Source organism: Malania oleifera, chromosome 8 (genome assembly GCF_029873635.1).
Source record: "Malania oleifera isolate guangnan ecotype guangnan chromosome 8, ASM2987363v1, whole genome shotgun sequence".
Classification (NCBI taxonomy): Eukaryota; Viridiplantae; Streptophyta; class Magnoliopsida; order Santalales; family Ximeniaceae; genus Malania; species Malania oleifera.
In genome coordinates this window covers 99,676,531-99,697,858 of record NC_080424.1, presented here as the reverse complement: position 1 = coordinate 99,697,858, position 21,328 = coordinate 99,676,531, and the positions used below count along the sequence as shown (strand labels likewise).

General features: G+C 36.6%; 1 protein-coding gene across 5 annotated transcripts in view; it reads right to left on the bottom strand.

Moving 5' to 3' along the window:
- The window catches only part of LOC131163114 (bifunctional D-cysteine desulfhydrase/1-aminocyclopropane-1-carboxylate deaminase, mitochondrial), a 59,665-nt gene that overhangs the window by 18,026 nt on the left and 20,311 nt on the right, over window positions 1–21,328 (bottom strand). For 2 of the 5 annotated variants that reach the window (XM_058119850.1, XM_058119849.1), the window contains exons 6-9: window positions 11,975–12,067; window positions 9,272–9,329; window positions 9,052–9,165; window positions 8,295–8,392 (exon numbers count right to left, since the gene is read on the bottom strand). In XM_058119850.1, coding sequence (XP_057975833.1) covers window positions 8,295–8,392; window positions 9,052–9,165; window positions 9,272–9,329; window positions 11,975–12,067 — 363 coding nt within the window. Of the gene's footprint in view, window positions 1–681; window positions 1,137–1,506; window positions 2,082–8,294; window positions 8,393–9,051; window positions 9,166–9,271; window positions 9,330–11,974; window positions 12,068–21,328 lie in introns of those variants that run through there. The other 3 variants (XM_058119852.1, XM_058119848.1, XM_058119851.1) reach the window with 3 other exon arrangements.

Here is a 21,328-nt window from a genome sequence, read left to right as displayed (position 1 = left end):
TACTAAGTAATAAGATTTTGAATAATGACAAACCTACAGTGTTAATATCATTAATGATTCAATATATACAAAAGAGTTTAGAAACTTTTGAAATTGTGAATAAGGTGCTACTAGTGCCTATAACTCATGAACAAATTGTGTCGTAAGTTGAGAGCAAATTGTGTCGTAAGTTGAGAGCGCACATTGCAAAGATTTGTGAAAAACAAGCCTTAGAAGTTCATTTTACACTTTTTCTTATTAAGCTTTATTTTCTTTGTTTAATGAAGAGTTCCTAAGTTCTTCAGGATTTTAAAGAAAAAAAAAAGATAGGTATTGCAATTTCCCTTTTCTTTGATGGTGAATTTACCTTTATCAAATTTTTTCTGAGCCAAACTAGTAAATTTTTCACTCTATTTTTAAAATTATTCCTAACATATCTTGTGTCCTCCATATGACCCAACAAGAAGTTCCACGTTATTCTAAAAAAATTTAAACAAAAGATACTAATACTTTTTGAAAATTTTAAATTTTCATACATTTTGATTTTTGAAATACTTATACACCATTTTTTCCAAATATGAAAAAAAAATTACGTCCTTTAACAAAACTCAAAAAAAAATTAAAATGAAATTTCTGAAATTCAAGGTCAATATCTCTTTACTTAATTTTAAGAAAATCTGTAAAATTTAAAACTTCAAGGTCTTTTCAAAGGAAGTATATTCACTGCACATTACGTTTCAAAGTACACACTATTTTTCTCAAAGGAAAAATGACAAGTATCACTGAAGCTCGAAGATATTTTGTGCCTCTGTTAATGGATTCATACGAGAATATTGTACCAATAATTAAATAAGACGTCCACCAAAGGAAGGTTTAAAAAAAAAACACAAGCTTGTTTCTCTTATATGAAGACATAGATGAAGGGATTCCAGACGCTGTTTATTTGGGTTCCTTAAAACATTTTTCCCACACCATCTTGCCGCGGAACAGATTCACTTAGATCCATTCGCTGCCAATTCCCCACCAATGGCGCCAGTTCATCAACCTTATCGAACAGCCCAAGAAGTCCACCTGTGTGTATGAAGAGGATCTTTCTACCTTCCCACTTCTTTGGGTTCTCTGCCATGTCTTTTATCATTCCATAAGCAGCTTTTCCACTGGAGAGAGAAAAAAAGAAAAAAATAAAATAAAGTGGGGGAACATGAAGTCTAGTCTTGTCATCAAGAACTCGCCTTCATGAAAATGTTTGCTGGGTGGTTAGAACCCATGTTCAATTGACATGGATGCCTGAGAAAATAATCAGTTTATGTAAGAGTTTGATGAACTGTCTGCCTAAATCCCTAATATGATCAGTGACAACAACAATGATGATGATGATGATGATATTTACTATATTTGACAATTGAAGAAAATATGATGGAGACCACTGGGAAAGAGATGACATAGTTGCAACAAGTCATTCCTGAAGTTCTAACCTGCACAACTAAGTGAACAGCTACATGCAGGAGTTTTAATAATCTCAGTATATAACCAAAAGGCCAACCAATTATATTGAAAAGAATGCTTAATATGAAGACTTCCAAGCGACAATGATGATTCCTCTTTGCAATTTGTAGAAATTGGATTAGCTTCTGATTTCTTCAGCTCCCAGAGTTCTATTTCAAGGGTGCTGAGAAGTCAGCCCGTCCTCTCATATATACACAATGTCATTTTAAGCTTTGTAACCAGATAAAGGGTATTTTTTGGAAATAAAAAGAGGAGAAAATGGTTCTGTGGGCATGAGAGCAACCCTCAGTGCTTGTTTAACACCTTTACCGTTACAGTTGAGGTCAAAGGCTGGTGTACCATGATACTTAAACCACTAAATGGATCCTCAAGCGTCTCCATGGAGGATGAGTACAGCTAAACAAGACTTAGTGTTGTCTTGTCACCCACACAGGCACGACTCCATCACAAAAGAAAAATGCAGATTTAGGAAAAAGTGGTTCTCCATGACAAGTTGCCTTCATAATTAATCGTAGGCTTCAAGTTTGCTAATTCAAAATGTCCCTTCTTCAATTTCCATTTACCTCAATCCAAGCGAACTTCATTACCTCCAAGATCTGAAAACAAAAAACACACCTCATCATCCAATTGTTGAACTTGTAAGTCCTTCCAATCAATCTCATATACTGGTGTGTGCCCATTCCCCCACACCTGCTCCATACCCACTGCATCCCCGCCAATTATGTAAGTCCCCTTTAAACATTCCATCGTGATGGTGACAAGTAGTGTTTTAAAAGGCGAAAGCGTAAGGTGAGGCGTTTTACCCTTCCTTGAGGCAAGGTGTAAACCTCAAGGTATTGAGGTGTAAGCATTTTGGGACTGTATTTTTTAAAAATAATTAATAAATAAAATCAATTTATATATAGTAAAAAAATGAGAAAAAATTTAGAATAATGGAAAAAAAAATAAAATTTAATTTTTAAATATCATAAAAGCCAATGTTAGATAACAAACACAAATAATACATGTTAAAAAATAAACATGAGCCACATTACCAAAAGAACAAAAAAAAATATTCAAATTAAAGCATCATCCAAAAGAATAGAAAAGGCCAAATTAAAGTCATCCACTAATTTCTTAGTGTATAAAACTAAATAAACAGAGGCAGATCAAATTGACGGGTCCTCGACAGCTTGGAGGAATTGTCAAAGAGGGAGAAGGCGCTGGAGGAAAGCTACGGAAGCTTCATCAAGTCATCGGAAATGGAGAAGCAGCTGGAGGAAAGCTACGGAAGCTTCGTCGACTCATCGGAGAAGACTGGAGGCTTCGTCGAGAGATCTAAAGCTTTGTCCAAAGGAATTGTCGAGAGAGCAGAGGCTTCGTCAAGGTTTCGAAGAGAGAGCAAAGGCTTCGTTGAGGCTTCGTCGAGGGAGCAGAGGAGAAGAAGCTTCGCGGGAGAGAGACGAAGGATAGGGTTTCAATGCGTATGCCTTGAATCTGAGGCGTAAAAAGGCGAGTTTCTTGGCCTGATGCATACGCCTTCTCGACTGAGGCGTATGCCTTTGCGGACTTACGCTTGTTCACTTACGCCTCAATGCATTTTAGGCCAAAAACGCCTCAAGGCATGCCTCAATTACGCCTTTCAAATCACTGGTGACAAGGATGATGAATCCTCAAGTAAATTGGATGATTTAGAACCCTAGTCACACCGTTCTCAAATCTCATCTAAAAGCAAACAGTCCTCGATTGCAAGTTAACTAACATCAATAGTATCATTATCTGACATATTATCCTATTTTCCCTTCTCCTGACCCTTGCCACTCTCCACATTTGTAGCTCTCTTCTAAACACTAGGGTTTCACAACACACAATACTTTCAGCATTGTTACCTGCATCTTTTTCTGTTGTCTCAACAGAATTATCTCGCTCATCCACCCAGCTCTCAAAATTCCTTCTCTTTTACTGGTAGATTTACCCCCCTTATCAGCAGCAATCCTTTGGATATCATCCGCAGCTCCTTCCTCTACCTTAGTGTAAGCCTCTCCCTCAGCTAATGCCGACTGCAGCTTCTTCATCAAACCTTTGTCCTGGCAACAACCCTCTCGAACCAAAAGTGCAGGAGCATCAATTGAAGTCCCAAGATTAAAAGAACTGCTACCATCCCTGGTTGGAATCTGCCCTTGAGAACCTCTCAATCCCCGTGTGCTGTGCTGCGGAAGACTTGGATTCCTTTTTCTGCAATATGGATGTGGCATTGACTCTGTTCTGCAAAAGGCGCAGACCGGCTCCTTCTCCACATGAGAGGCAGCTCTATAGGGCTTATTCTGTTCCTTTCTATGACAAGGAAGTCCAAATAGCTAACATTCTTTGAGCCCAAGCTGGATTCCTCTCATTCACCTCATAGTTAACTCGGCCACTACCCATAGAGTCTTGGGCCTCTTGAATACCCAACTGGTCTGAAACTTGGGCCTGCTCCATGCCAGACCCGGGAATATCTCACTTTGTTAACAAATAATGATAGGCTCAGATCAAGAACAATTAACCCTATGTTGGGATAAGACTTGGATTTGGATTGTATTGGATTTCAATAATATGTAATACAAAATTGTATTGAAATTTGTCCAAATCCACTGAAATCCAAATCCAAAGTCTGAAATCTATGCTCCCAAATGCAACATAAGCACCCATGGCCCAGACGACTTGCTCATCATGCCCTGTGAAGTGTCTTGCAAAACCCTTGCCCTGCTGCCATGAGTTGTTTGTCCTCTTCTGCAACATGTCCTTATGGCTGCCTCAATCCATCTCCACTTAATTTCCTGTGCAAAATCTTGCCACAACTTGCACAGAGATTACCGTTCTCCCACCTTAACACTTCCATGAACTAAGTTCTCGAAGCCTTGTAGATACTTCTTCCAAGGCCTTTTTAGATTGCCTCAAATGCTATTCCCAATACAAGGAAGATCCCTACTAGAATCCTCCAGCAATATTCAAAACTCTCATAAAACTTCACCAGCCATCTTCACGAACACCTCCTAGGATGAAAACAGGAGACTTTTTCCAATTCCATCCCAAACCTAATCCAAGAATTTTCCTTCCCTTGTCAACCTAATCAGCATTAAATACTCAACCCTCCCAAATTTTATTTTACGTGAGGATCTTTCTAACATCCCCCCTACTGAGTACTGACAAAAATCCATCAGCAAACCATTGACCTATTGCCAAAGAAACCCTAACCCATAGATTATGAAACAGGATATGAACAGGATTTCTCTCTAGCAAAGAAACAAAACTGCCCTCCCCTATTCTCTCTAGACTCAGGTCGACAGCCTGGGCTGTTCTCGAAAACAAATCTTCTTCCACGACAAGCCATTAATGATCAAAAAACCCTTCAGTATTTCTTTTCCAGAATTATCATCTCATAATTTTGTTACAGGATAAACCTTCCAGATTTTTGAAATTTTGGTGATGATTTTCATTCAATCATTGTGCTTAAACTAACATTCAGTGTGCACAAGAATATTATTAACTGTGCAAATCAAGAAATTTAAACAAGATAAGAACTAATTGAAGTTCCATGGTATCACAAATATTCTGTACATCATTCTCCTCCATGACCCACCAATTACATGACTCTCCACAGCTCCAAATTTGATCATAATTACCAATATTCCTTGACCCACGCCCCCTGCACCTCAGGACAAGACCCCCCCTCCAAAAAAAAAAAGGTGACATCAGCAGCAGTGAACTGCATCAGCTCTCTGATTCCATTTCATTCCTATGTATTAAAACATGCAAATAATTTCTTCAAGCTCTCCATTCAAATTTTCATTTCATTCCATTCCATTCCATTTCTATACTATTCCATTCCGCAAACCAAACATGACGTAAAATTATTAAGAACTGCCACCATCTCAAAACTTTTCTACTATAACGAATAATAGATTGAATTCACCTTTGTGAGAGACTATTTCAATCTTTTGGAAAGCCCCTTCTTGTTCACAAATGTAAAAGAATAATTATTTTCACCTGTTGATGAACTGTTCTTGGTGGTCCAAACCTCACCCCAGTGCAAACCTAACCATTTGATTTGCTCTATTCTAACAAGAGAAGCAAAGACTACAGAACACTAATCCCCACAATTCATAACATAATTTGATATCTCCATAACTAATAAAACCCAAACACTTACCCATCCATGATTACTTATCTGCAAATCCTCTATTCTGACAAGTTACTCATCTCTTAATCAATACACTGCATTTTAGTGTATTCATCCATAGGGCTCGCTGACGTTAGTTTTATGTGCAAAAACTAATCATCTGGAGTTTAGAAAATATCTGATTTTTTTCTTTTTTTGCTTTCCTTTTTCTTTTTTCTTTTTTTTGGGAGGGGGGTTTTTTGGGGGGGGGGGGGGGGGGGGGATAAAAGAATCAAAAGACACCTGATGTTAACCACATTCGCTAATTTTTAGCCACAAAAATTGAAGGGGATAGACGGCATTGACCATATATTATATGCAAAATTAATGGAATCCAGAAGATGCTTCTAAAGAAATAAATCAGAAGGGACAAGCCATAATTTGTATTGCAGTAAAAGGGCCTGTTTTGTTTTCTGTTTTGATTGTTGAACAATGAAGTAACAAGTTATATGTTTGTTTACTTTGCTAGTTTTATGTTTCTGTTATCAGTTTTCACAAAATAACTCACATTTTATGGTTTTCAATTGTTGAAACCTAGAATAAACTATCCAGATTTGACTTTTTTGGATTAAATTATTCACTCTACAAAAAATTCTTAATTAAAATTAAAATAAAATGACCTTGTAGATTTAAAATGTAACTAAAAAAAAATACATAAATTCTAAATTATTAAAAAAAAAACAACAGCAACAACAAAAAAAAGAAAAAAACCAAGCTTTTAGTCCCACTGCATGGGGTTAGCTACATGAATCCTTTTTCCTCAATTTACATGATCGAGGGGAATTTATTTAGATTAAGGGTCATTAAATCCTTACCATAGTACTTGATGATGAAGAAATAAATAGCCCTTGTAGATTTCGATACCTTGGATTTATTATGCAAGCTGAAGGAGAAATTAAAGATGATGTAATGCATAGAGTTAAAGTAGGTTGGGTAAAATGGAGAAGTGCTTCAAGTATGCTATGTGATCGTAGAATACCCTTAAAATTGAAAGGAAAGTTTTATAAGACAGCTATAAGACCAGCTATGCTACATGGATCGGAATGTTGGGTGACGAAAAAACATAAAATCCAAAAAATAAAAGTTCCCAAGATGAGAATGCTTTGATGGATGAGTGGTATAACATTGAAAGATAAATTAAGGAATGAACATATTCATGGTAAGTTAGGTGTAACTCCTATAGAAGATAAGATAAGGGAGGGACGACTTAGATGGTATGAACACTTGCAACGTAGGCCAGATAGTGCACCTATGAGGAAGAGTGACTAGTTACTATGGGGGGCAGTAAAAAGGGTAGAGGTAAACCTAAAAAAACTTAGGAGGAGATAGTGAGTAAGGATTTAATATCCTTGAATCTATCAAAAGAAATGGTCCACGATCGCATAAATTGGTGGAAAAGGATTCATATAGCCGACCCCACTTAGTGGGACTAAGGCTTGGTTTTGTTGTTGTTGTAAATCCTTACCATCTAATTCCAAGTTATCTTAAGCCTACCCTATCCCTTACACTACAACTAATAGTTACTCACTCATTCCTTCTTATTGGTGCACTTTTTGACCTACGTTGTAAATGTCTAAACTATCTAAGCCACCCTTCCTTATCTTATCTTCTACAGGTACTATGCCTAACTTACCATGAATGTGTTCATTTCTTAATTTTCCTTTTAATATTATACCACTCATCCAACTTGGCATTCTCATTTCGAAAACTTTTACCTTTTGGATATATTGTTTCTTTGCCCAACATTTTGATTCGTATGGTATGGTCAATCTTATAACCGTCCTATAAAACTTTCCTTTTGATTTTAAGGGAATTTTATAATCACACAACATGCTCAAAGAACTCCATTTTACTCAACTGGTTTTAACTCCATGTATTGCATCTTCTTCGATTCTCCTTCAGCTTACAAAATAAACCCAGGGTATCGAATGTAATAATAATAATAATAATAATAATAATAATAATAATAATGTCACTAAAAAAAATCATTTTTACCATTTTCAATTGTCATGTACAATAGGATTGTTCTAGGAGACCTAATAGCAAGTTAAATAATTATAATTTATTTTTATTTTTTTATAATATCCTTTATTTTAGATTTTTTTTTTTTATATTTCAATCATATTCTTTTAATTGCTATATGATTGAAGGGCAAAACTGAACATGAGCTCAGTTAGGTTTTTCTTAAAAAATTGTTTTAGTTTTGAAAATATCAACCAAACAAGTTGTTAGTTTTCAGTTTCTAGTTTCTAGTTTCTAGTTTTCATTTACATAATTTTTTTTTTTTTTTTTTACAATGACACTAAAAGATCCTTAAGCTTCTGAGATAATGATGCAGAAAGAGTAAGTGGAAAGAAAGTGGGAAAAAAAATTAAAAATAGGTGAGATGTGAGAACAAAGAGTTGCCAAGAAAACATATTAGGATGAGTTTAATTTGTGTTCGCCCCTACGATTCAATAATTTACCCGAGACTTTCACAGAAAGTGCATAATAAGTTAATAACATCACACCTCCACATGTGGTGCATTTATTCAGTGTCATTTCGACTGCTCCCAAAGTCAATAGGATTCAATAATGACCTCTAGGATTTGGACAGAAAGAGAATGAATTAAAAAAACAGGACTGCCTTTACCTGTAAACGGGGTCGAGAACAACACCTGTGGCTGCTGCAACTTCCTTAACAAATTTAAGCTCCTCACTGGTGTTCATTGCATAACCCAGACCTTTGGCCTGCAAAAGGTTGAGAAAGTTGATAGTTTTATACTCTATAATCAATCACTTAATAAAATACCTAAGAAAAAAATTATTTGAAGATAGCAAGTAACCGTGGAGAAAAATATTGCAACCACTAAATAGAATGCCACACCAGATTTTCTAATTTTTATCCTACTTAAAGCACAACTAGCATTTGATGTTCAACCATTAATATATCAGAAAAAATTTTGCCCATTAAATTCTAATCCTAGATGAACACCAGATACAGGAGAAGAAAAATTACCAGAAACACCTAATGCAGCATCCTAAATTCCTAATTAAACCCAATATTTGTTGAGAAAATGAGAGAATGATAGAAAAACTAGCACAATTAAACTACTCTCCCTCCTCATGTGTGTGCATATATTGTATAATATGAACATGTCCACCCAAGAAGACAATAAAGAGTATTCTTTGCTTTCCATGCATGCAAGCGCAAGCGCAAGCCACACACGCACACAGAGATAAAACACAACACGCGCACATAGAGAGAGGGAGAGAGATAAAAAATCTATGTGCATTGTCAGCACAAGAAGAAGATAAAGGTATATTCTCCACAAACAAGAAGATAATAAGCTTGGGAATATCATGAAATATGTTACATACATTCTCTATTGAAGTAATAAAGCGCTCACATTTTGTATGTTAATTATGTCACGCGAGCTAACACCAGCCTGGAGTCCATCAAGTAGGCGTTGAACAAACTCATAGAAGTAATTGGGATCATCACAAACAGAAAATGCATGAATCTGAGAAAAACAAAAAAGAAAATTACTTCAATTGGTTTTGATGTAAGGACTGTCCTCCTAAAATATCAAGGACTGCCAATGAGAAAATGCAGAGAAGCTGCCATACTTTTGCCTTCAACTTGCTTAGCCATGAGCCCAATGACAAACCAGCAATAGTACCTCCACTAGAATCAGAGCAAACGAAACACAAAAATGGATGAAAAAAATATCAAATTTAACAATCAGCAAAGAATTCGTAATGCAGGATAAGAAAGAAGAATTTTGGTCTCATTTTTAATCAGTAGTTTCAATACCTTGGGTTTTCATAACAATTTACTAGATTTATTAAAACTCATATCTTAATAGTTCTAATTGGGTTTAATAAATTTGGTCTTTGATGTAATAATGGGCACATGGGCCCAAACTTCTGGGTCTAATTCCAAGATTTTGTTTCATTTTATTTGTCTGTAGATACATAAGCTCATGGATGCAAGAGGCAGATGATTGTTATACCTGGAACACTAATTCTAGGATTTTGTTTCATTTTATTTGCCTGTAGAAATAGGGCCATATTAGCAAGATTTAGATGACTTGATGAGAACACAACAGATGTCTTTATAGACAGCTATATTGTTAGCTGTAATTACAGCATTGCAGAGTTGCAGACAGCTATGCTGCTAACTCTACTTGGTGCAACCATTAGGAAGATGATTGGTAGTTATTTTCCATAATAGAGTGGGCATTTGCGCAATTTGTATTCTTCCCCATCCTTGTAGAAAAACTGGTGAAGGAAACAATACAATGCAGTAAGACACCTTTATCCACCTCTGTTTTCTTGTTTTGTCCCCTATTCATTCATCTCTCTTCCTTTATTCATTCATCTCTCCTCCTTCCATTCTCAAGATGCTTTCAGAGCAAGAAAACCAAACTTAGTTGTGCAAAACTGTTGACAAACAGATAAATCTCAGAAAGTGTAGCAGTGTGCTGAGTTTAGCATGCAGTGGCACGAAATCCCAACATCTTTCTTCAGCAAAGAAAATCCTGAAGCTTCATCTTGTTTTGAGATTAATAGAATCTTCAAATTGAGAGTTTGAATATTTTCATTTCAACTAATCTTAAATTTCAGTCAGAATTTCAGATTTTGGGAGGGTTAGAAAGGGAATCAGCTTTCAATTCACATTTTCCATAATTTCATCCAAACCCTAGTTCTCACAAAGTCAGATCTTTCCGGTTTGCAGTAGGTTTCTTTGATGAATGTTGGGTGCATCCAAGCTATTTGGAGGCTTTCTTGTTGACTTCTTTTGGCAGGCTTAGAAGGTGTAAGGATGCTTGAACGCTATTGGTGGGCAGCTTTTAGCAGAATATGCTTCTCGAATTTTCAGTGGGATTGGATGAATCTGTTGGCTTGACTTCATTGTTGTATTCTACTTCTGGTTTCTACTTCTTTTTTATTTTTTTCTCTAATGATTTTTCTTTGGATGATATCTTATCCTCCTTTTGCCACATCTTTCTATTCTTAATATTTTTTATTTTTTAATTAGAAAAATACGAAGATTTTCTAAACCAACATACCTTTAGTTGCAAGAAATGAAATCCTAGAGGTATTTCCAACACTGCAGGACAACGCCACTCGATTTTCATCCATCATGTAAAATATTTGGAAAGTTAGAATAAACACCTTCATGATTAAGCAGTGGGCCCAAAAAATTCTGCATGATCCTTGCGTCGAAATGCCACCCAAATAATGAACTTTCTTTGATTGGCTTCACCACGACTATCAACTAGTCGAGTCAGCTCCCAAAAGGAGTAAATAAAATCAACCATGGAAGAAAAGAATCAAAGAGATCCACTTTGAGTTAGGGTTGAAATGAAGGACTAAAATTTCAACTTCAACATAAATTTCAAGAATCTCAATCTACGGAAATTTTGACTTTGATAGGAATTTCAATCTCAATATAAAGATATATCAGAAACTAATCATAAGTAACTTAAAATAAATTATGAAAATTATGAATGAAACTTTGGGAGTGGAATTCCCTGGACCCCGCATACGCAGAAGCTTTGTGCACCGGACTGCCCTTTTTATGAATGAAACTTTGGGAAATATTAAACAAGATTTTTGTGAATAACTTGGAAACAAAATGAAAAACCTCAAATTTCTCCTTTTTCAGCTTTGCTTTTAAATTTCCAAAAATTTTCAGCCTATCTGTCTAGAATTTAGGCAAAAATTCCCAAAATTTCAGGCAATTCAGACCAAATTTCAAAAATTCTCTGAACTTATGCCGAAATTTTGCAAAATGGAAATTAAAACCTATTTCCTCGACTGATTTCCTTTCAAACACTCCTGAATATAAAAATATAAGACTGCTCACAACTAACATCCTCAGTTTAATTAAAAAAATGCAAACTAAAATTTAATAAATATTGGACATAAATTACCTAAATCTCTGTGGACATTTTTTGGGGCCCCAAAAAGGCTTCATTGGCATGTACACAAAAGCTTCTATCATGGGTTTACAAGATGGATAGGCATTTCTATGTTCTAACCAATTCATAGTACTAATATCAACATATCAGAATATAAATTTCTAATTCCGTCAAGGGGAAACAGGTAGAAGCTTCAGAACCAGAAACTACGTAAAAGGAGCATCATTTCCACTTAAATAAACAAATGAATAGATAAATAAATTGGGTCCAAAAGCTTTTAACCAAATACAGGCCAAACTACTCAAAACAGAGAGAGTGGATTGATGTAATATATCAAATATTAATAATTAATTAAGAAAGAAACTATTAGCCTTGAGAATTTAATAGCTGGAGAAGAGCAAACCTGCCGCATGCCACAACTATGTCATCAAAAGCTATTTCGCTAGTCCCTGGCAGAAGTTGTTGCTCAATTTCCCTTATAGCTTCAATATAGCCCCTGATCAAATATAAATATTGTTAGATTACGAATTTACCTAAAAGCTTTAGCTATTAAGTTGTGGGCGAACAATATAGATCAAACTTTAACACTCCCCCACATGCAGCCCAACAGCACATGGAGAGATAACTTACAAGGAAAATAATAATTTTTTAAAACAATGTGTGGGTAATAAGGCTAGAACCCTAGACCTCCTGGTAACCAACTCTGATACCATGTTAGATTACCACTTTATGTAAAAGCTTAAGCTATTAGGTTGTGGACCAACAATGTATATCAAACTTTAACAAATATTACATAAATTCCATGAATTTTGGAAAGGCATACTAAAAAATAAAATAATTAAATAAAATGTATGTGAAGAGATAAGTTTAACCAATAACAAAATAAGGACCAACAATTCAATTGAAAACATTTCAATAAGAATTTATTAAGAGAGGGTGCCTAAGGCATACCCATCCACCAAATAAATATATAAACAAAAGAAGAATGAACTTAAATTGCCCAAAAAAACAATACTAATACTCGACCACCATGGATCAAGATGTGCTCATCTGAAAATGTTTGTACTTTTACACCCCATGGAAGCTACTGAAGAAATGAATAAATGTTCCCAAATAGGAATGAAATAACATTACAAAGAATTTGAAAAAAAAAAAAAAAATGAAGACAAATGAGTAAATGATCTGGAAATTATTGCATTACACACACACACAGGTACAGAATGTCACTATCAAAAACTCCAACCTTGTTGGCAAAAAAACCAACCAGCCAGGTCATTTGCACAAAGAATATTTGTCTTTTACAGAAAAGCCAGCTGCCCAGATTTTTATAGGAGAAAACCACCTCTTTTGAGCATCCAACAGAGCTGCTGTGAACAGTTATTGGGTCACAATTTAATCAAATATTCAAGCCAAAATTGGTCATGGCGTGTGGTTGCAAGAGAGCCCCTTTCTGTGTCTCATCCCAACACTTGGCTTTCACTGGGACTCCCAGACTAAGGAAGCCAATTGTCAATAAGGAAAAGCAAAGATTATGTACAACAAGAACTCCAAGATTTTACAAGCACTTGACACACAATCAACTTCCATGTAAGCTATTTGGATTGCATAGTTATCCAACGCTCCCTGGCAACATGAAGCGGCAAAACTGTTCCTTCAAAAGCTCTCCTGTTTCTTTCCCTCCACACCGCCAAAAATAGCGAGGGGATGAGGAAAAGAGCCTTTCTTCTATCCTTGTTGGAGTGGATCCTTTCCAAGCCCAAAACTCACCCTCCACAGTCCCTGCAGCGACCCACTTCTGCTTGACATGGAAATAGCCAAGTTCTAGAGATTTCTAGTCCAACAGCAGTGCAAAAGAATGTGCTATACAGTTGCAGCCTGCTCCAGGCATAAGAAGCACTTATTTACGAGAGCTAAGCCCTTTTCTGGAGGTTCTAAAGGGTAAGAACTTCCCACATGAAAAAAGCAGCCTTTGTGGTGGCTGCAGTTTTCCAAATGAGTTTCCAGGAGAAATTGCCGCTGCTCTCTGTCAAGTGATAAGACGTTTATAGTATGATCTAACTGTAAAGTATCCATTTTTATCCACGGTCCACTCGAGCTCATTGGATGTGGCCTGAAACTGGATTTTGTATAGACTGCGGTAGAAATCTGTCAGACTAACAATCTCTTAGTCAAAAACATTCAAGGGAATATTCCTAAACATCACCTGATGAGTGAGCTCAATGTGCTGGTTAATAAGGGGATCTTTATCATAAGGCCCGACACTTCCATAATGATGATAGGAGGGAGAGGGGGTCTGCTTGTCTCAAACCACAAGATGATCGGAAAAAATCTGTAGGGAAGCCATTAATGAGTGCCAAGAATGAAATGGTAGAGATAAATTGATGGATCCAGCAACACCAAATTTCCCCAAAACCTATTCCTCTGATAATGTACTGCAGAAAATTCCCATTCCCATGGTAAAATGCCTTCACCATGTCCAGCATGCATAGCACTCCTCTTTTCCTTTCTTTAATGTGAGCAACCCCAAAAGATCACTAACGAAAACATTCTGCTGAGGTACCCAGGCCTCGCCATAACATAAAAACAAATAGTACTCATAGTAGCCAAAAGTGCGCCTGGGGTGCGCCTAGGCACGAGGTGAAGTGAGGCAACGAGGCTAGCGCCTCATCAGGGTTGAGGCGAGCCAACCTTCAAGAGACGCAAATGCACAATGACGCGCATTGAAGCTCCAGGCGCAGTAAGTCATGCCCATGGTTTTAAATAAAGGCCGCGACCGTTACGTATGGCCGTTACGTAACGGTTTTTTGGGTTACCGATACCATAACACGCCACGAAATCGGTGGGAAAAAAAATCACGGCCGTAGCGGCCATTATGGACCGCGATCGTTACGTAAAGGCAGCTTCGACCGTTACGTAAAGGTAGCTCCGGCCGTTACGTAGCCGCTACAGGACTGTTACACCAAAAAACTATTTTATTTTTTACATTTTCTTCTCACTTTTTCCGTCTCTTTTATATATCATTCTCAATATACCAAGTGGCAAAAGGCGGAAAAGATTATAAAGAGGATGACAATGATACAAAATTTACTAATTCTTTAAATACTCATAATAGATGCATTAATTAACAATTTGAAAATACTAACTTGTTAGGAAACATTTTATTTTGATAATATTAGTAATGCCATATTTATGTTCTATATTTATTTTCTAGCTATTTTACATTTGTATTATTCGTATGTCTTATGTGTCTAATAGATTAACGGAGTGTATAATGTATTTTGTTTATTTAATTAATTTAGCACACATAAGAATTTATCATAGATAAGAACAATGAGAAGTATAAATACGTGCACACACGTAATTTTTCTATCAATGGTGGTTTAAAACAAATGTAAACTTGTTGCCCTTACCAAATAACTTAGTTGCTCAAACTAAACGATCCAAAATACACTAAAATTCTTTCTACGAAGGGCTAAAAGCTTAAAACATGCAAGTACGCTAATATGCACAAGGTTGTGCATGCTTCAAAAAAATTCACGGCCGCTACATCCGCTTCCCATTATGTAACATCCGCTACTCCTGCTTCCCGTTACACCCGTTACCGATATGTTACTCTACTTACTACCGCGATTTAAAACCATGGTCACGCCTTCATTTTTTTTAACCTTTTAACAAAAAAACGTAACAAGACTCCAGAGCCAGACCTTTCGAACCAGTGCTAACCCTAGCCTGAGGTTTCAACTAAAAACAACAAGGGCCCTTCATATTCGAGCCTTCGAACCAGCACGAAACCAGCAGGGGCCCTTTGCCTTCGAGGTTCGAGCCTTTGAACCAGCATGACCTTTGTCTTCGAGTATTTGAGCCCTCCGCCAACAAGAGAGCCTTTGCCAGAGCCTTCAAACAAGTAAAAGGCTTTGAGCCAATGAGTCATCATTGCCAGTCTTCGTGATTCGTCAGGCTGCTTCAAACTAGCAGGTCTTCTTTGGCTCAGTATTTTGCTGCTGCTGCCTGCTGGTGGCTGGCAGGCTGCCCCTGCTCTTGGCAAGTTATACATTAACTTGCATTAAGCCACTAAATTAATATTATATAATATGTAATTAATCATTTAATGCAAGTTTAAAATTAATATATAACATTATTTACAGAAATTAGCTGCTGTTTTTTTTTTTGGAAATACAGTACACAAACTACACATTTTTCTGAAATATATTATACATTGCTTTTGCATTTAGGGTAATAGGGCTTAAATCTTAAATGGATTCTGGAAGTGGAAACTCTGGCTCTGCAAAGAAAGATCCTGCATGGAAGTATGCACATTTGGATGATCAAAAAAATAGAAATAATTTAACTAGCAATTTTTGAGGCAAAGTCACAAAGGGAGGAATATTTCGGGCAAAACAACATATTGTCCGAAGATTTCAAAATGTAAAAGAATGCTCTAAGTGCCCTGCTCATGTTTGTGAGGAGATTAGGGAGTATATGTTGAAGAAATTTATAGATAAGGAGGAAAATGAGTTATTGCCTGACTTTGATGACATAGATCATTATGGTGAAGATGAAGAGGATGAAGTTCAAGAAATTGACTCTCTTGGCAAGAGAGTACTTAGTAGTGGAAGTCGAAGTCGAAGTCGAAGTTCATACCAATCCACCTTGAAGAAACCAAAATAAAAGGGGACTACAGACTTGTTTTTTACTCCTGGTCCAAAGAAAACAGTTCAAGTTAGGAAAGAAGGGAAGATGAAGCAAACATCAATAAATGAGGTGTGCAAGAAATAATTAAGACAAAAGGCAATGGCAGATTTTGCTAGGTGGATGTAGGATGCTGGAATACCATTTAATGTTGTAGTTTGGACAGCTTTGCAGTGGCACTTGAATCGATTGGACAATATGATCATGGAATAAAGCTGCTTAGCTATCATAAAGTGAGAGCTCCTTTCCTAAAAAAGGAAGTTAGTCAAACAAAAGAGTTTATGAAGGTCCATAAGGAGGAATGGGCAAAATATGGATGCTCAATTATGTCCGATGGTTGGAGAGATTCAGTTGCTAATAAGGACATAATAAACTCTTAGTGAACTCTTAAAGGGGATCAATGTTCAAGTCAATTGATGCTTCTAATATTGTCAAGAATGCAGATAGAATGTACAAATTACTTGATGAGATGGTGGAGGAAATAGGACATCAAATGCGATTTTCAAGTAGTAATTGATAATGCTTCAAACCATGTTGCAGCAGGTAAGAACTTATTTCTAGAACTACATTCTATAGTGTATTTATTTTAATATTTTAATGGCTTCACTCTTTGGTTTTTGAATAGGGAGATTGTTGGAAACAAAGAGACCACATTTATATTGGACACTCTGTGCTGCCCATTGCCTCGATTTAATAATGGAGGATATTGGGAAGATGCCTACAAATCATACAACTTTGAAAAGGTCAATATTTTTGAATGGTTATATTTATAACCGTGTTGGTGTGGTGAACTTGATGAGACAGTTCATTGGAGGAAAGGAGTTACTAAGGCCTACTTACAAGATTTGCAACTGCCTTCACCACTCTTCGTTCGATCCACCTTCAAAAGAACAACTTGAGGAAGATGTTTACTTCTGAAGATTGGAATAATACTAAATCGGCAAAGGAGGCAGCTGGCAAAAAAGCAGCTAGTATTGTTTTGATGCCTACCTTTTGGAGTACCATTGTCTATGCTCTTAAATTGACAGGCCCTCTAGTCCATGTACTACGTTTGGTTGATGGGGAAAAGAAACCTGCAATGGGATATATTTATGAAGCAATGAATAGGGCTAAGGAAGACATAGCAATGGCTTTCGGTGAGAGAGAGGATAAATTCAAGGCGGCATTTGAAATTATTGATACAAGCTGGGGATGCCAACTCCATCAACCATTGCATGTAGCTACACGCTACTTGAACCCGTAATATTTCTATTCAAACCGCCACATTTCGCTAGATGAAGAAATCATGGCGGGTTTGCACAAATGCAGTACAAGGTTGGTGCCAACCCATGAATTGCAAGATAAAGTTTTACATGAGTTAGAAAATTACACTAGCTCTAGTGGCCTCTTTGGAATTGATTTGACAGTGAGACAAAGGAAGATAAAATCACCGGGTCAGGTGCCATTTTTATAACCTCTTTCTATCTAAAATTATTTTTGCTATTTAGTTAGTAGGTATTCATTTAAAATTTACTTTATATTAGCACAATGTTGGATATCGCTTGGATCATCGGCTCCAAACTTGCAGAAGTTTGCTATGAAAATCCTCAGCCTCACGTGTAGTGCTACCGGCTGCGAAAGAAATTGGAGCATATTCCAACATGTAAGTCATTAGGATATCATGGATTAGAGAACGTGAACTACTAGTCTACTACTGTTTAGCATCATTATTTACTATATTACTTTAAACTTCTTGCAGCTTCATAGCAAAAGGAGAAATAGGCTAGCCCAACAACACTTGAATGATTTGGTATTTGTGAAATATAATCGAACTTTGACGCGCTGATACAACAAGCGTGACACCATTGATCCTCCCTTCTAAAGGGCATTGATGATAGTGATGAGTGGTTCATTGGTAAGATGGATGGCGATTCCGATGAGGATGATGAACTTGTGCTTGAAAGCAATCTTTTGACTTGGGGTTCTGTTGCTAGAGCTGCTAGAGTAAATAAACCCCTGCATCACACTAGGTCAAGAATAAGTGCAAACATGTCATCATCTTCTAGACGAAAAGCTTCATCTAGCAGTGCTAGGGGCCGGCCTATAGTGTTGAAACTTGTAGATGAGGATGGGATCCAAGTGGATAGTGCAAAGAAGACAAAAGAGGAAGAAGATGTTGGAGAAGAAAATTATAATGATGAAGAGGAAGATGATCATATCTTGGTAGACTTAGTTGATGATGAGCGATGACTGATGATTGAAAAAGTATTCTTAGATTTTAGATTTTGGAATTTTTATTGTGCTATTTTATTTTGATATTGAACTATGTTGATGCTTTTGGGCCTTCGACATGTCAATTTCATTTTCATTTCTAATTTAAGGCTTGAACTCTTGCATGCATAATTACTTATGTTGAACTATGTTTGTTTCACTTGGAACTTGGTACTTGGTTGTCATTATTTCTATGCATTTATGTTTTGATATTGAATATTTTGGCATTTTAAATTCTAATATTACCATTGTGTTCATATATCAATTACCCACCAAATAGGCATTGTACACAATTTTAATAATTGTGCACCTCACCTTCGTGAGGCACGCGCCTTCGCCTCACACCCCGGTATGCCTTGCGCCTTTGACTACTATGAGAGTGCTACGACTACTCTTGCCATGTTACTGGTGATTATGTAGTTGGCTAAATAGAAGCTTTTATTATCTCAGTTTCACAATACTGGGAAAAATGAGATACTTTTTGGGAATTGAAATAGCCTATTCTCCTTCACAGTAAGTTAGGCATAGCTCCTGTAGAAGATAAGGGAGGGACAGCTTAGATGGTTTGGGCACTTGCAACGTAGGCCGCATAATGCGCTAGTGAGGAAGAGTAAGTTAATTACTGTAAGTGGTAGTAGAAGGGGTAGGAGTAGACCTAAAATAACTTGGAATGAGATAGTAAGAATTTAATAGCCCTGAATTTTTCGAAAGAAATTGTCCATGATTTGGCGGAAAAGGATTCATGTAGCTGACCCCACCTAGTGGGACTTAAGGTTCGGTTTGTTATTCGTTTAAATGGTTCATTCTCCTTAAGGCATTAGTTTGTCAAATTCTTAAAGGATTTTTATTGAAAAAGAAATTTTTAATGTATAAATACAAAGGATAATTTATCCTCAAGAAATGGAAATATTTTAAAAAATATAGGGGAAAAAAAGACAGAAAGAAAACAAAAAACTCATCATGTAAGCAACGCCAGCCAATCTCTCTAGAAGTTCAAAAAACATATTCCCTTAAAACATCCAGAAGGGACACCATAAACCCAATTCTATTCCAAAGCAGTGATAAAATTAAGAGCATTCATTTAGAATACAAGCATCCCTTTCCAACCAAATGCCCCAAATCCCAGCAAAGAAAGTAGAATGCCACAATCTGTTAGCATAATTTTTTCCTTCAAAAACCTCCAAAAAGTTATACTACCACTCCTAGCACACCCAAGTTTCACCAAAAAAATCCATACAATCCAAACAATCTGTTCCACAACCTCCATGCCACTATTAAGGGAACATACAACACTGAGGATAAAGCCTTATAGAGTCCCCTCCTCTGCAGCAAATTGTTGGTTCTAACTCTACTAAGGACTGCGGACTGCCAAAGGAAATATGAGCTTGATCTCCTTGATTAAACAGGTTTACTGGGGTGTAAACCAGTTTATGCTCCTATGGATCCTAGTGTAAGGCACATAGTGATCAAAGGGATTTGATAACATGTCCTCAATGCTATAGGAAATTAGTAGGAAAGTTGAGTTATTTGATAATTGCCCTGCCAAACATTTCCCCAGATATTACTGCAGCAATTATGAATCAGCCTTGGATGCCTCACTGGAAAATACAAATATTCAATTATTCACATATTATAATACTCTTTTTAAAAAAGCCCCAGGCCTTGGTTTATATACAAATCCCACAGTTGTTTGCTGTTGTAAAGCTAAAGATGGAGCAAGAAGAAGAAAAGAAGAGAAAAAGAAAAGAAAAGAAGAACAAAGCAAGGAAAAGAAGGAGGTGGCAGTTTCCTGGAGTTACATTCAGCTACAGGTTTGCCCTTCTATAAATTAATAATTAAAAAGCTTGAAAGACAAAAATACCCCAACTCATACGACATAATCACCAAAAAACCTATCTCTTCGAACACCCCCTCAAGCTGGAGGTGTATAAATATCACCTAACCCCAGCTTGTTACAGCCACTAGACAATGCAAGCTTAAAAAATAAAGCCTTCATAAAAACAATGCCCTAACTAATCCACAGAGTTGCCGTAACAACCTTCTTCAACACAGCATGCCTGAAAGACAACTTCAATGTGCTTTGTCCTCTAATGAAACACTGGGTTGCTAGCAGTATAAATAGCAGCCTGATTATCACAAAGCATATCTATGGGCTTCTTGACCAAGATTACCATCTCTAACATAAGAGACTTCAACCACATAAGCTCGCACAGTATGGGTCATAGCTCAGTATTCTGCTTCAATACTAGATCTATAGTAATTTGTTTCTTGCTACACCAGGTAACAAGATTACTCCCCACAAATATACAGTATACAATAGTAGACCTTCAATCATCAACTAAGCTAGCTCATTCTGCATCAAAGTATTCCATGATCTCATAGTTTCCATTACATTTATATATCAAACCTCTACTAGGAGAGCCTTTTAGATACCTTAGAATCTTACAAATAGCATCCCAGTGTGGTTGTTTGAGATTTTCCATAAACTAACTCACCACCCACAGCAAAGGATATGTCAGATCTAGTGACAGTCAAGTAGATACACGTGCCAACCAGTTGCCTATATCAAACTTTATCTTCAAAGTTCGAACCAACATCCCCAGATAGCTTGGGATTGGGATCCATAAGATAAGAGTACCTACAAGTTTAGCTCCCAATATACCAGTCTCATTTAGCAAGCTAAGGTATATTTTCTTTAAGATAGATTCAACTCTTTGTCACACCGTACAACTTCAATACCAAGAAACTAACACAAAGTGCCTAAGTCCTTGATTTGAAATTTTTCATGAAGCCACTGCTTGACATCCACAATCCTGCT